Source organism: Loxodonta africana, chromosome 25, assembly GCF_030014295.1.
Source record: "Loxodonta africana isolate mLoxAfr1 chromosome 25, mLoxAfr1.hap2, whole genome shotgun sequence".
In the NCBI taxonomy this organism is placed as follows: Eukaryota; Metazoa; Chordata; class Mammalia; order Proboscidea; family Elephantidae; genus Loxodonta; species Loxodonta africana.
Genome location: NC_087366.1, coordinates 22,388,693 through 22,405,563, shown reverse-complemented (window position 1 = coordinate 22,405,563; position 16,871 = coordinate 22,388,693). Strand labels below are relative to the sequence as shown.

The 16,871-nt window shown below is 36.4% G+C and overlaps 1 protein-coding gene across 1 annotated transcript in view; it reads right to left on the bottom strand.

Moving 5' to 3' along the window:
• The window catches only part of ACBD6 (acyl-CoA binding domain containing 6), a 296,302-nt gene that overhangs the window by 162,542 nt on the left and 116,889 nt on the right, over nucleotides 1-16,871 (bottom strand). Inside the window, exon 6 of the mRNA XM_003410973.4 lies at nucleotides 7,158-7,247. Within this exon, the coding sequence (XP_003411021.1) occupies nucleotides 7,158-7,247 (90 nt within the window). The remainder of the gene's footprint in view (nucleotides 1-7,157; nucleotides 7,248-16,871) is intronic.

Genomic DNA, 16,871 nt, shown 5'->3' with positions numbered 1-16,871 from the left:
TGGTCCCTTCTAATAATGTGTCCAAAACATATGAGACAAAGTCCCGCCATCCTTGCTTCTGAGCCGCACTCTGGTTGTACTTCCTCCAAGACAGATTTATTCGTTCTTTTCACAGTCCATGGTATATTCTTGCGAACACCATAATTCAAAGGTATCAATTCTTCTTCAATCTTCCTTATTCACTGTCCAGCTTCTGCATGCATATGAGGCAAATGAAAATACCATGGCTTGGATCAGGTGCACCTTAGTCCCCAAAGTTACATCTTTGCTTTTTAACACTTTAAAAAGATCTCTGGCAGGCTATCTGCCCAATGCAATGCATCTTTTGATTTCCTGACTGCTGTTTCCGTGGGTGTTGATTGTGGATCCAAGTAAAATGAAATCCTTGATAACCACAATCTTTTCTCCATTTATCATGATGCTGCTTATTGGTACAGTTGCAAGGATTTTTGTTTTCTTTATGTTGTGGTGTAATCCATACCGAAAGCTGTGGTCTTTGATCTTCATCAGTAAGTGCTTCAAGTCCTCTTCACTTTCAGCAAGCAAGGTTGTGTCATCTGCATAATGCAGGTTGTTAATGAGTCTTTCTCCAATCCTGATCGCCCGTTCTTCTTCATACAGACCAGCTTCTTGGATTATTTGCTCAGCATACAGACTGAATAGTTATGGTGAAAGGATACAATCCTGACGCACACCTTTCCTAACTTAAACAATGCAGTATCCCATTGTTCTGTTCAAATGACTGCCTCTTGATCCATGTACAGATGCCTCCTGATTCATATACACATGCCTCCTGACCCATGTACAGATTCCTCATGAACAAAATTAAGTGTTCTGGAATTCCTACTCTTCGCAATGTTACCCATAATTTGTTATGATCCGCACAGCTGAATGTCTTAGCACAGTCAATGAGGCACAGGTAAACACCTTTCTGGTACTCTCTGCTTTCGGCCAGGATCCATCTGACATCAGCAATGATATCCTCTTCTAAATCTGGTTTGAACTTCTGACAGTTCCCTGTCAATGTACTGCTGCAGCTGCTTTTGAATTATCTTCAGCAAAATTTTATGTGTGTGTGATATTAATGATATTGTTTGATAATTTCCGCATTTGGTTGGATCATCTTTCTTGGGAATTGGCATAAATATGGATCTCTTCCAGTCAGTTGGCCAGGTAGCTGTCTTCCCAACTTCTTGGCATAGACAAGTGAGCACTTCCAGCACTGCATCTGTTTGTCGCAACATCTCAAAGGGTATTCTGTCAATTCCCAGAGCCTCGTTTTTCGCCAATGTCTTCAGTGCAGCTTGGACTTCTTCCTTCAGTACCAGTGGTTCCTCCTCATATGTTACCTTCCAGGATGGTCGAACGTTGACCAACTATAGTGACTCTGTATTCCTTCCATCTTCTTTTGATGCTTCTTGCATCGTTTAATATTTTCCCTTTAGAATCCTTCAGTATTGTAACTTGAGGCTTGAATTTTTTTTTTCCAGAGTAGTTTTTTTTTTTAATAATTTTTATTGAGCTTTAAGTGAACGTTTACAAATCAAGTCAGTCTGTCACATATAAGCTTATATACACCTTACTCCATACTCCCACTTACTCTCCCCCTAACGAGTCAGCCCTTCCAGTCTCTCCTTTCGTGACAATTTTGCCAGTTTCTAACCCTCTCTACCCTCCTATCTCCCCTCCAGACAGGAGATGCCAACACAGTCTCAAGTGTCCACCTGATACAAGTAGCTCACTCTTCATCAGCATCTCTCTCCAACCCATTGTCCAGTCCCTTCCATGTCTGATGAGTTGTCTCTGGGAATGGTTCCTGTCCTGGGCCAACAGAAGGTTTGGGGACCATGACCGCTGGGATTCCTCTAGTCTCAGTCAGACCATTAAGTCTGGTCTTTTTATGAGAATTTGGGGTCTGCATCCCACTGATCTCCTGCTCCCTCAGGGGTTCTCTGTTGTGCTCCCTGTCAGGGCAGTCATCGGTTGTGGCCGGGCACCATCTAGTTATTCTGGTCTCAGGATGATGTAAGTCTCTGGTTCATGTGGCCCTTTCTGTCTCTTGGGCTCTTAGTTATTGTGTGACCTTGGTGTTCTTCATTCTCCCTTGATCCAGGTGGGTTGAGACCAACTGATGCATCTTAGATGGCCGCTTGTTAGCATTTAAGACCCCAGACGCCACATTTCAAAGTGGGATGCAGAATGTTTTCATAATAAAATTATTTTGCCAATTGACTTAGAAGTCCCCTTAAGCCATAGTCCCCAAACCCCTGCCCTTGCTCCACTGACCTTTGAAGCATTCAGTTTATCCCAGAAACTTCTTTGCTTTTGGTTCAGTCCAGTTGAGCTGACCTTCCGTGTATTGAGTATTGTTCTTCCCTTCACCTAAAGTAGTTCTTATCTACTAACTAATCAGTAAATAACCCTCTCCCACCCTCCCTCCCTCCCTCACCTCGTAACCACAAAAGTATGTGTTCTTCTCAGCTTATACTATTTCTCCAGATCTTATAATAGTGGCCTTATACAATATTTGTCCTTTTGCCTCTAATTTCGCTCAGCATAATGCCTTCCAGGTTCCTCCATATTATGAAATTTTTCACAGATTCGTCACTGTTCTTTATTGATGCGTAGTATTCCATTGTGTGAATATACCACAATTTATTTAACCATTCATCCGTTGATGGACACCTTGGTTGCTTCCAGCTTTTTGCTATTGTAAACAGTGCTACAATAAACATGGTTGTGCATGTTTCCGTTCGTGTGAAGGCTCTTATTTCTGTAGGGTATATTCCGAGGAGTGGGATTTCTGGATTGTATGGTAGTTCTATATCTTACTTTTTAAGAAAACGCCAGATAGATTTCCAAAGTGGTTGTACCATTTTACATTCCCACCAGCAGTGTATAAGAGTTCCAATCTCTCCACAGCCTCTCCAACATTTATTATCTTGTGTTTTTTGGATTAATGCCAGCCTTGTTGGAGTGAGATGGAATCTCATCGTAGTTTTAATTTGCATTTCTCTAATGGCTAATGATCGAGAGCATTTTCTCATGTATCTGTTAGCTGCTTGAATATCTTCTTTAGTGAAGTGTGTGTTCATATCCTTTGCCCACTTCTTGATTGGGTTGTTTGTCTTTTTGTGGTTGAGTTTTGACAGAATCATGTAGATTTTAGAGATCAGGCGCTGGTCGGGGATGTCATAGCTGAAAATTCTTTCCCAGTCTGTAGGTGGTCTTTTTATTCTTTTGGTGAAGTCTTTAGATGAGCATAGGTGTTTGATTTTTAGGAGCTCCCAGTTATCGGGTTTCTCTTCGTCAGTTTTGGTAATGTTTTGTATTCTGTTTATGCCTTGTATTAGGGCTCCTAAGGTTGTCCCTATTTTTTCTTCCATGATCTTTATTGTTTTAGTCTTTATGTTTAGGTCTTTGATCCACTTGGAGTTAGTTTTTGTGCATGGTGTGAGGTATGGTCCTGTTTCATTTTTTTGCAAATGGATATCCAGTTGTGCCAGCACCATTTGTTAAAAAGACTATTTTTTCCCCAATTAACTGACACTGGGCCTTTGTCAAAATCAGCTGCTCATACGTGGATGGATTTATATCTGGGTTCTCAATTCTGTTCCATTTGAATTTTTTTCTTCAGTTCTTTCAGCTTGAGGAATGCTGAGCGTGTTCTTCCCTTTTGGTTTTCTATCTCCAGCTCTTTGCACACGTCATCATAATACTTCACTTTGTCCTCTTGAGCTGCCCTTTGAAATCTTCTGTTCAGCTCTTTTACTTCATCATTTTTTTCCTTTTGCTTTAGCTACGACATTCAAGAGTAAGTTTCAGAGTTTCTTCTGACATCCATTTAGGTATTTTCTTTCTCTCCTGTCTTTTTAATGGCTCCTTGCGTTCTTCATGTATGATGTCCTTGATGTTATCCCACAACTCATTTGGTCTTTGGTAATTAGTGTTCAATGAGTCAAATCTATTCTTGAGATGGTCTCTAATTTCAGGTAGGATATACTCAAGGTCGTACTTGGCTCTCATCAACCTGCTCTAATTTTCTTCAGTTTCAACTTGAACTTGCATATGAGTAACTGATGGTCTGATCCACAGTCAGCCCCTGGCCTTGTTCTGACTGATGATATTGAGCTTTTCCATCATCTCTTTCCACAAATGCAGTCGATTCAATTCCTGTGTATTCCATTTGGTGAGGTCCACGTGTATAGTCACAGTTTATGTTGGTGAGAAAAGGTATTTGCAATGAAGAAGCTGTTGGTCTTGCAAAATTCAATCGTGCAATCTCCTGCATCACTTCTATTACCAAGGCCATATTTTCCAATTACCGATCCTCCTTCTTTGTTTCCAACTTTCGCATTCCAATCACCAGTAATTATCAGTGCATCCTGATTACATGTCCGGTGAATTTCAGACTGCAGAACTTGGTAAAAATCTTCAATTTCTTCATCTTTGGCCTTAGTGGTTGGTGCATAAATTTGAATAATAGTCATATTAACTGGTCTTCCTTGTAGGTGTATGGATACTATCCTATCACTGACACCATTGTACTTCAGGATAGATCTTGAAATGTTCTTTTTGATGATGAATGCAATGCCATTCCTCTTCACGATGTCATTCCTGGAAGGGTAAGGAGGGCAAAACACTAACTAGATAGTAGGATAAGTGGTTACTTTGGTGAAGGATGAGATAGTACACAATACTGGGAAAGTCAGCACAATTTGACCAAGGCATGGTCATGGATGCTTCATAGATACAGCCAAACTCCCTGAGGGACCAAATTACTGGGCTGAGGGCTGGAGACCATGGTCTTGGGGGACACCTAGCTCAACTGGCATAACACAGTTTATAAAGAAAGTGTTCTACATCTGATTGTGGTGAAGAGTGTCTGGCATCTCAAAAGCTTCTGAGTGCCCATCCAAGATACTCCACTGGTCCCACCCCGTCTGGAGCAAAGGAGAATGAAGAAAAAAAAGGACACAAGGGAAAGATTAGTCCAAAGGATTAATAGACTGCAATTACTACAGCCTCTACCAGACTAAGTCCAGCACAACTAGATGGTTCCCAGCTACCACCACCGACTGCTCTGACAGGAATCACAATGGAGGGTCCCAGACAAAGCTGGAGAAAAATGTGGAAAAAAATACTAACTCATACAAACAAACAAATAAATAAAAAGGCCAGATTTAGTAGTCTGACAGAGACTGGAGAAACTCTGAGAGTATGGCCCCGGACACCCTTTTTACTCAGTACTGAAGTCACTTCTGAGGTTCACACTTCAGCCAAAGACTAGACAGGCCCATAAAATGATACGAGACAAACTGGTCACACCAGCCCAGGGGCAAGGATGGGAAAGCAGGACGGGACAGGAAAGATGGTAATGGGTAACCCAACGTCAAGAAGGGGAGAGTGTTGACATGTCATGGGGTTAGCAACCAATGTCACAAAACAACATGTGTATTAACTGAGTAATGAGAAATGATTTGCTCTGTAAACCTTCATCTAAAGTACAATTAAAAAAAAATTCTTAGAAGAACAAGCAGAGGCCACACCGTCAGGCCTAGCTTTCAACAATGGTATAACAAACAGCAAAAGGCTAAATAAATGGGACCTCATAAAAATTAAAAATTTTGGTCATCAAGAATCTAATAACAAAAATATATATAAAACTTTAACAACTAAACAAAAAAGGACGAATAACCCAATCATAAAATGAACAAAGGACTTGAACAGACATTTCATCAAGAGGACAGTCGAATGGGCACCAAACACATGAAAAGATGCTCAGCACCATTACATATTAAACCAAAACCACACCAAACCCGTTGCCATCGAGTCGATTCAGACTCATATCGACCCTATGGGACTGAGCAGAACTGCCCCACAGGGTTTCCAAGAAGCAGCTGGCAGCTGGTACATTCGAACTGCCAACCTTTTGGTTAGCAGCTGAGCTCTTAACTACTGCACCATCAGAGACATATAAATGAAAATCACAATAAGATACCATTTCACTCCCACCAGGATGGCTAGGAACCCTGGTGGTGCAGTGGTTAAGTGCTATGGCTGCTAACCAAAAGGTCGGCAATTCGAATCCACCAGCTGCTTCTGGGAAACACTATGCGGTAGTAGTTCTACTCTGTCTAATAGGGTCACAATGGGTTAGAATTGACTGGACAGCAATCATCTTTTTTTTTTTTTTTAAGGATGGTTAAGAAACAAACAGAAAATAACAAATGTTGGCAAGGATGTGGGGAAATTGGAACCCTTATTCATTGCTGGTGCGTATGCAAGATGGTACAGCCATTGTGGAAAACAGTGTGGTGGTTCCTCAAAAAACTAAAAATATAACTACCATAAACCCAAATCCTTTGCTGTCAAGTTGATTTCAACTCATATTGATCCTATAGGACAGAATGAAAGTGCCCCGTGGGGTTTCCAAGGAGCTGGTGGATTTAACTGCCAACCTTTTGGTTAATAGCTATAGCTCTTAACCACTGTGCCACTAGGGCTCCAGAACTACTATAAACTGAAAAACCAAACATGTTGCCAACGAGTCGATTCCACCTGATAGTGACCTGACATGACAGAACAGAACTACCCCATATGGTTTCCAAGAAGCGCTTGATGGATTTGAACTGCTGACCTTTTGGTTAGCAGCCAAATGCTTAAACTCACTGCATTCACAGCTGCAGTATCCACAATGGCTAAAAGGCAGAAACAACCCAAATGACCATCACCAGATGAATGGATAAACAAAATGTGGCATAGTCATACAACAAAATTATTCAGCCATAAAACAGGATGAAGTACTGATATATGCTAAGACATGGATGAACCCTGAAAACACTATAAGTCAAAGAAACCAGACAAAAAAATCACATATTTTATGATTTCACTTACATGAAACAACTAGAAAAATTAAATTCACAGAGACAGAAAGCAGATTAGTGGTTTCTCCCATTAAGGAGAAATGGGGAATGAGTGCTCAACGGGTGTGGGGTCTCCTTTTGGGGTGATGAAATTGTTCTGAAACTAGATAGAGGTGGTGGTTGTGCAACATTGTGAATATACTAAATACTACTACCTTGGTAATATGTTGAATTTTATGTTATGTGATTTTACCTCAATTAAAAAAAAATGCTACCCTTTATCACTCTTACCTGACAGTTAATGTCAGCTCTATAGTGTAGCAAGACTGTGGCTAGTTCCTTATGTCCTCGATCACATGCCCAATGGAGTAGAGCTCTGCCCTAAAGACAAAGATAAATGAATTTGTTAATCATAAAAGATACAATATTTTAAGAAGGAGAACGTAATATGAAAAAATGTAGGTTAATGAGTCTAAGAACGACTGATGTAAAATGCACTATGGGAAAACAATAGACAACCCTTTACAAGTCTGGAGTTCTAGTTTTAGATTTATTATGTACTAGGCCACTAACTCTTTCTGCCTAATTTAACCACAGAGTAATGATAATAACATCAACAATGTTACTAGTAATATTTTTTGACTGAAGGAACTATAAGAAAATGTTTTGTAAATTATAAAGTACTTCGTAAATTTAAAAGATAGTTTTTTTTTAAATTATAATGTTCACTTTTCCTGGTGAAAGAAATCTTATGGTTAAAAAAAAATAAGTACTAAAAGTTTGGAAATCACAATCTAAATGTACTATATCTAAATTTACTCAACTTTATTCCTTAAAATGGAAGAATATTTAGTTTAAAACTAAATATTTCCCCTTAATGTCTCAAATTTACAATGTGAAATGTCTCAAAAACACCAGGACAATCTATCAAAGTCTATCTTCAAACGACTGACTGTGAAAGCCACTTGTAAAACAGAATAGATGGTTAACTATTGGGACACAAAACACCAAATATAAAACATTAATTTTAACTCTCATCTACCAAAGACACACAGTTACCATTAACGTGTTAATTCTATTCTTTACTGTCAGGAAATCTTGGTTTAGTTAATGAAAGACGCCTACTTCGTTGAATGAAAAAACAAAACCCCCAAAGCTAAGGGCTTTTCTGAAGCAATGAGTGATGTACGGCTTAACACTACTTTTTGAGGGTGGTAATGATGTTATCATGTTTAAAGAATGGAATGTTTCTCCACATTAAACTGAAATCCCTGCTTTATGTCATTTCAGAAAAGATTAAGTAGCTATAAGCTGGGATAAGGATGGCTTTAAAGTAAAAAGTACCTTCCAAAAAAGCTTTTCTTAATCCACCTACACTCTTTTTATCATTCAGACTCTCTTCGCACACCTGTTAGTTCAACTAATTAAACCAGAATCCATTCTTGAAACAAAAAAACAGAGCAGGACGTCTATCCTACAAATTGTCCTTTTCTTTTTCTTTGCTTGATTTACTTTTATTTACCTATGCATATCTGTTTTTCAATAGACTTAACATAAAATCTTGAGAGGGAAGCAGAAAATTAAAAAATGTGGGCAAATCACTCACAGTTTGTTGTAGTAGCAAAAACTATTTTATTACACCTTGTTCAGAGCCTACTAAGAGTTTTTTAAAATGGGGACAATTCTAAAAACCCAGTAAGAAAATGTACTGTTGAGTAGTAAAGCAGTTTCCCGTTGTAAAATTTCTGTAGCTCTAGTGTGTGCCGACCTGCACCATAAAGCTGTTATTAGGACACTAATTTAAAATCCTCCAGATGAATAATTAGAGACTTTAATGAGACTTTCTGAAAACCATGAACAAAATAGTCTATAACGCAACACAACTGTTTCACTGCTTTTACGTGAAAAGAATCAGATAAAATTTCTAAGTTGCTATCATTTTTAGTTCTAATTTTAAGCGTACGTCTTATTTAGTTAAACCATTAACAAGAATTAACTCCGTAGTTAAGATGATGTGTGATATGCTTACACGGGGCACTTGCCAGAAGTAACTACTAGTAAAGTAAGAAAATATAATATTAACGTCACTAGCACTTTTACCACAAGATGTACAGATAATTCCTACTTCTCAACCAGGTTCCTGGTTTCTCATTAGGTTTAACTCAATAGGGTTATTATCAAGTAATGCTAGAATATAAATCTTTGGATATTTCAAAGGGAAAGCAGACAAGCAACACGTTTTACTGTTAATGGGAGTTATATTTTAAATTTCCCATAAGTACTGCCAAAAATTCCCTTTAGGGGAAACACCTATGGCTGGACCTCAGGAGTGATTTTCACTTTGGATGTATTTTCCAAGAGGGTGGCACTGCTTTAAGAAGGATGATATGCTCTCAGACACTTACACTACGCTTTTTAACATACTTTTTGACCCTCGAGGTAATTAATTTTTGTAACACATTATTTTAATGGTACACTAATTAACCTTGAATTAGAATGAATTCTCTGACAATGACTTTCTATGGAAGTGCTGAAGATATCCGTCTTAAGACCACTTATGATTAATGTTTTTATACGGTATTAAGACACTCAACAAGAACAGGATTAAGCATACAGGCAGATAAGCACAGATGAAAAAAATCAAGCTTGGAATTTTTACCTTCAAGATGCTCTATATTTAAATGAACAAAGACCAGCACAATCAGGTGTTTGAATGCGATAACCCTTTACTTCTTCAAATTATAACATTCCTGTAAACGTGCTCTAATTTAAGACTATTAGTCCAAGTAATAGTACCTCACAGAGATGACGAAATACAGCAAATGAACATCTGTGGATTTTTTCTTTCTCTTTGTTACCCACAAACATATCTAGATCAATAAAATGCATTTATTACATAAAGTACAGGATTCCATAATCCTTCCTCCAGGAGAAAAACCATGAATTAATTAGGTGCACATTATAGTTGCTTGAAGACTTTGCCCAAATTTATGAAGTAGTTTACCTTAGACTTTGCCCAAATTTACGGAATAGTTTATCCGTTTATTTATTGTTTTACCTTCTTCTATGACCAGTATGATCTCTTAAAAATCTTCAAGTTAAATTTATTTTTACTGCTACCACCGAAGCTGAAAAAATTTTTTTGTATGTTTGTTTCTAGTTTTTAAAACTCTTCTGGAAAAATATTCCAGATGCATTTAGTAGGTAAGGAGGGAAAAGTCATTATTGAAAGGAATCTGTTAGGCTATGAGAAGGCCACAAGCCACGGTTTGGAGAGCTCTGGATAATTTCTGGAACTCAAATACAGAAAAATACAGGGGGAAGAAGAGTTCTCATTTATTAACCAAGAGTGCTAATACTTTCTTACCTCAGCCAGATGAATGACTCTAAAGTGCTTTGAAAGTGCAGGGTAGCAGCTAACCTATTAAGTGGTATTACTTTCATGCCTTCTGGAAAATACGTGAGTGAGTCGTAATATTTTAAATGCTTCTTTGATATCCTTAGTTAATTGTCCTTAACCACATAGAATTTTTAAAATTAGATTTTATCTTGAATATCACAAGATTAAATGAAAAGAGATTCTATTATCAAATGAGTCTAATGTTCTTACGGTATTTTGAGACCAGACACAAAGTACGTAGTATTGTACACAGAGAAAAACCTGGAAAAGTTGCTATGTTTAAATTTGTAAGAATTGTCACCTTGCCTATTCTATCAAAGAAGGTATAGTATGGTATTGTCTAATGAACAAATGAAATATCACAAATATGTCGATCTGAATTTCTCTTTGTAAAAAAAAAGTTTCAATTTACAATTATAGTAGAGATTGACTTCAGCTACCAATAACCTGTAATGTCTCCTTCTCCTCTATCCTATCTCTATCTTATACACCTTTCTTGCTGCTGCTCACCAGCAGCTGGCCAATGAGAACCCCTCAACCTGAAACCATCAGAAACTTCACATTGTCTCCTACTTCCATGTCCTTCCCAATAGTGAAATGACAGTGTCATTTCAAAAACTTAGACAGGAGTGGAATTAGTAGGTACTTTAAGGTCTCAAGGTGTAGTCAGCATGGAAGCCAATGGCTCCTTCTAGGATAATTTATTTACCAGCATTAAACAGAAAATCTTACACCTATACTGATATGTAATATTGCAGCAACTACTCGATCTCTTCCTCTGGCTAAGATCTAGGCTAAGGAGAAATAGTGTTGCTAGGTTGTAAGGGAATTGAGAAATATTTTAACTACACTACTTTCAAAAATTCCTTCATGAGCAGCATTTACTATGCCATAATGTCAGGGGCTTAAGGATGAAAGAATAAACAAGGGGTATATTGTTTCATCCTGTATAAAATAATAACAGCAATAATAATAAATTGTCAGGGAAACAGCCCAGGTGTCCATTATAGGACAATGTATAAATAAGCTATAGTATATTCTTATGATGGAATATTACTCAATAATAAAAAGGAAGTACAGATCCACACAGCAGTACGAATCTCAAAAACATGCTGAATGAAAGAAGCCTTTCACAAGAGTATGTATGTATGATTCCACTTGCCGTATTTTTACACAAATAATGTATGTATTCCACGTTTGTTTGCCAACCTCTCCCTCCCACTGTGAAGTATTTTGAGAAGTGCTGCTATGCCAATTTCTTTTTACATGTTGCTGTAGAAAAAAATTAGCATAGGGTGCTTACGAAAATACCTCGTGGCGGGAGGGAATGGCTGGCAAACAAATGTAGAAGGTGCGCTTTATTTGTGTAAAAATATAGTATATAAAGTTCTGAGGCAGGCAAAACTAATCTATGGTAGAAGAATGTCAGAACAATAGTTGCCTTTGTGGAACTGGAAGAAAGACCTTATTGGAAGGGGCATGAGGGAACTTTCTGGGGTAATAGCAATGTTTTATATCTTCTAAGAGTTTTGGTTACAAATATGCATTTTTCAAAATCTATCAAATGAACACTTAATATTCGTGCATTCCATTGTATATAAATGCTATCTTAAAAGAAGAAATTATAAACAAGTTTGTAAACAAATTCTGAATTCTAGTTAATGATATGCATCCTGAAGCATTTAGGAGGAAGTGTACTGATGTCTGCAACTTACTCTGAAATGTATCAAAAAATAAGATAGATTGATAGATGAACAGAGACAGGAATAGATATTGATAAAGTAAGCATAGTAAAATATTAATGGTAGAACCTAGGTGGTGAAGATACAGGAGTTCACTGTAAAATTCTTTGAACTTTTGTGTATGTTCAAAACTTTTCATTATGAAGTGGTAGAAAAATCAAACAAAAAATAAGTTGCCAAAGGTCATAATATTGAAATTACACCTTTTTCTCACTTATCGACTTTCTTGTTATTTGATATTTCATATTTACGACAACAGTAAAAAATCTACTATCCAACTATTTCATGCATAAACAATACGTATCTGGCAGTTAACAAAAGCCAAGGCAAGAGAAATGCTGGCTGTGATGGTTAAGGTTATGTGTGAACTTGGCTGGGCCATGATTCTCAGTGGTTTGGCAGTTATGTAATGATGTAACTTGGCAGTTATGTAACAATGAAGTCAGACTCAATTTTGTGATGTGATGTGGTCGCCCTCCATTTTCAAGTAATGCTGGTTTTGCACAACGACCTGGTCTTTTGAATCTAACCATGTTGATAAGTGAGGAGAGTGTGCTTTCAGTATTTTCTGATTTTGTATTAAATATGAGTTTCTGATGTAAAGAACAGCCATGGTCTTAATTTTTAAAGAGTGCTGCCTGCATTAATGCAAATGAGCAAAATGTGACAATATGAAATGTATCTCTCAATTATTAGTGTGAATTAACAAATTTCTTTCAAACTAATATTTTAATCAACTATACTACCAAAACAACGAAGTTATTTAAGATGATGCATTTATTTTTCTTCCTTCCTTTCTCAAATCTTAAATAAATTTAGCCTCAGTGTACTGACCCTGTCTCTTTAATCTTTTGCTTCTCTGTTATGTTAATACTGCCAGTTCGACAGGTTTTGCAGTGGTTTCTCAAGCCAAAGCAGGTAAATTGTATTCCAACATGAGTCACAGATTTAAAACAACGCAAAAAGAGAAAAGAATGGGAGTAAAGAGAAAGGTAATCTCCTTCAAAGTATTTGAAAGAATCAAAAAACATATGGAGAATGGCTACTGATAACAATTATACCTTCAAAAGGATACAAAGGAAAGAACTTAACTAAAGAAGTAGCTCAATAAAAGAGTTATTTTGGAATGGATTAGGGAAGAGCCTATGAGAAACCACTGAATTGTATATGAATACTTTTTGGGGGGGGCTGATGATAGATAGTTACATTGGAGTAATCTATTTTGCTAAAAAATTATACTGCTACATTTATTCGATAACAAATTTAAATTAATATAAGGATTTAAAATATTATTTAAATGTCATCTATTAGCAGGTATTTAGTGTCTATTGCATATGGCATTGATCTGAGAAATAATGTATATGCAAGCATTATGCAGACATAATTGTGCAAAAAATGATGCAGCCATAATGTGTGCTTGATGCTTGATAAGAAATATTCTGTTCTTATCTTAAATGCTGTAAATTATTTAAACCATCCTTTCCCCTTAAAAGATGTTCTCTGCAAGAATCATAAATATTTGGCATGTGTGAAGAATTGTATTAATATGGCTCAAAATATAAAAATTGAACCACCATTTTATTAACAGGCTTTAAGAGCTCAGTCTTCATTTTTATCTTCATATTTTCCACCTCAATCTCAAAGTATTTCTGCAAATGATTAAAAACATAATAAAATGAGTAACATAACACCATGGTGCGATAAACTTAGACCTTGACACATCTGGTGCATACATGTTGTTGTTAGCTGCTATCAAGTTGGTCCCGGACTCAGGGCAGCCCCATGCACATACGGACCGGCCTGGTGTAGTCCATAGGCTTTTCACTAACTGAGTTTTGGGAAGTAGATCATCAGGTCTTTCTTTCTAGCCTGTCTTTGTCTGGAGGCTCCACTGAAACCTGTTCAGTAACACAGCAACATGCAAACCTCCACTGACAGACAGGTGGTGGCTGCACTTGAGAAGCCATGGCCAAGAACTAACCCGTCTCCCACGTGGAAGCTGAGAACTCTAACACTGAACCACCACTGCCCCCATATAGCTTCCTGAAAACTAAGTAAAATTATAAAACTTTCTTTTTCTACCATGTGAAATACAGACAATGCTCTAATTACTATATCAGTAAGAAATACCTCTTAATTTTCTTAAATTAAAAATATATGCCTTAATATACTAATAGTAATTACAACTGAAATGAATAAAAGATATGCATGGAAATATATTTATGCATACTGAAGTAATTTCATTATGAAAGGTAAATACATTTTATTTACAAGGCATTTCACATACACATATCATATTTATACATAATATATAGTATGAGTATACTATATCTACAACATATTTAATAAACATGATATATGTATTTGTTCATGTACCAAGAGAGTTACATGTCCAAATATATGCATTTCAGGCAATATAGTAATTTTGTTTATTTCAATGTGTGGGAATCCAAATGTAGCATATCAGTTTTTGACTACAATTAAATTTATGTGCTTATAGCAAATTTTTAGTCATTCAAGGCCAAGACTGAAATGGAGCTGAACTTGCTAGATGAACATTTTTAATAAAAACATCTGCCATCTCAAAGAATCCTAGGCAATCAATAGTGAAATATCTCAAGTTCAAATATCAGATAGATAGACACAAACAACTGATGTACTTTCAAAACTATAATTGTTCCCAAAATTGTTATAGTAGAGACATGTGTTTTTACCGATAACGGATTAAAAGTATTTAGCTCACAATTTAATTTTGAGGTTATATACCTTTAGTCCATCATCAAAGCTTACCAAGTTACTGTTTTATTTGCTAAAGTTTTAAATGTCATTTATTTTATTTAGGATGTTAAGTTTCATTCAGATTTGAAGCTCCCATCTCTCTCATGTTCTTAAACTAATTCATATGAATCCTTGATTAATAATAAAAGGGCTTGCCATCAGTATTCAAAGCCCAACCTTAGCTGTCATGGCTGAGAGGGCAGAAATCTGCTTGGAGCAATGAGAGAACCCAACTGAATTCTTGGCGTCTCAGTCTATGAATGTGTAAGCACTTCATCTGTTCATGGAAACACAATGTTCTGTCGGACTGGGGGTAAAAGTAGATGCATGGGTGACAAACTGGAAGAGCTGGGAAGCAATACTGCATCAAAGTAACTAAATGAAGCAATACATTTTCTAAGTGTGCCCTTTATTTTCACAAAAAAATCATGTTTAGTGTAAACTGTTTGCATTTTAGACACTTATTCTATCCCTATTACTTGTGTCCAGTGATCATGATCTTTGTAAAGGTCACATGTGGATTTGATTTATGGTAATATTTTATAAAACAGTTGTAAATCAGAGCATAGTACAAGCAGGGCCAATTGGAAATTGTTTATCCTTCTTAAATCCAGTGAAGAAAAGAAGGCTCTCTTAGAACTGAATTTCTACTTACCAATCACATGCATTTGAGTAAGTAAACGCACACCTCTAAACTTCAGTTCCTGTCTGTAAAATGGTAACATGTATCTACCTTACAGGATTGTTGTGAAGATACGGCAATAAGTAAAAGTAATCTAAAATACAATATACACTATGTAAAGTGTTATTATTTATTTGAAAGATGGAAAACTCTAAAAGGGACCACATAATACATACACGATAATTTTCAGTGAAAAAACAGTGATCTTGAAAAAATAAGCGGTTTCTTCATTAATTCCATTATATTTTTATCATTACCATTCTTCATTTATATTATTCATTAATAGTAATAATAATAATATCCAAAATCTATTGAGTGTTTACTATGTGTGTGTCAGGTACTGTTTAACTGCTTCATATTTGAAACTCATGTAATCTTCAAAATAATCCTCAGGCAGGTACTATTATTATTCCCATTTTACAGACTAGGAAACTGAGACATGGAGTAAATTTGACAAAGGTCATAGAGCTAGGAAGAGACAGTGCTAAGACCTGAACCCACACAGTCCAGCTCTTCACCATTATGCGATACTGCTTCTACTTATTCATTCCTTCAATCATTCATTAATTCACCAAATATTTACTCAGCATGTAGTATATGCCAAGAACTCTGACAGAAACATTTTCAACAAGCAAGATCTCAAAACATTTATTTAGGCTTCTGCCCCAGGTAGTGTCTATTCACTGAAGTTGGTTCACAGAATGAGAAGACACATAAAATCAAGGCGAGCTGAGCCCAACCAAGGCTAGAAGAACCCAGCAGAGCCTCAGCTGACCCAAACTCTTTTGAAATATGAGCAATAAATAAATCTTTGTTGTTGCAAGCCACTGAAATCATTTTTGTTGTTAGAGCTGTACTGTACTAAAACATGTAGTGCAGTACATAGCCCAGCAATGAACAATACTTATACAGTAATAATATAAACATTGATTCCATATATATTCAATCAGAAAATGAAAACTAAAAGTTGAGATATAACCATGTTAAGAGAGTAAAAGGGGCAATGGAGGAGAAGAGGAATAAAACAATTAAATCCTAATATAAGTACAGGAAAATCAATTAATAGTAAAGTTGAAAAATCAAGAGACACAAATATATCATTTAGAATTGTGTAGCTAAACTGAAGAAGAAACAACTAAAAGAATAGAAGGTTCCTCCCTCAAGGAGCCAGAATCAAAAGTGGAAAGGAAGCAGGCAAGGGAGTTTTTTGTTATAAGACAGTACTATATATTTTAAAAAAAACTATATACATGCATTAATTTTATAGAACTCTTAACTCACAAGCATGCACACACCCATGCGAACACACACATACAAAGCAACAATAAAATCAAGGGGAGTAATCATGCCCATTTACTAAAAAAAAAAAAAAAGTATTCTGATTTGGAAAGGCAAAAAAAGAA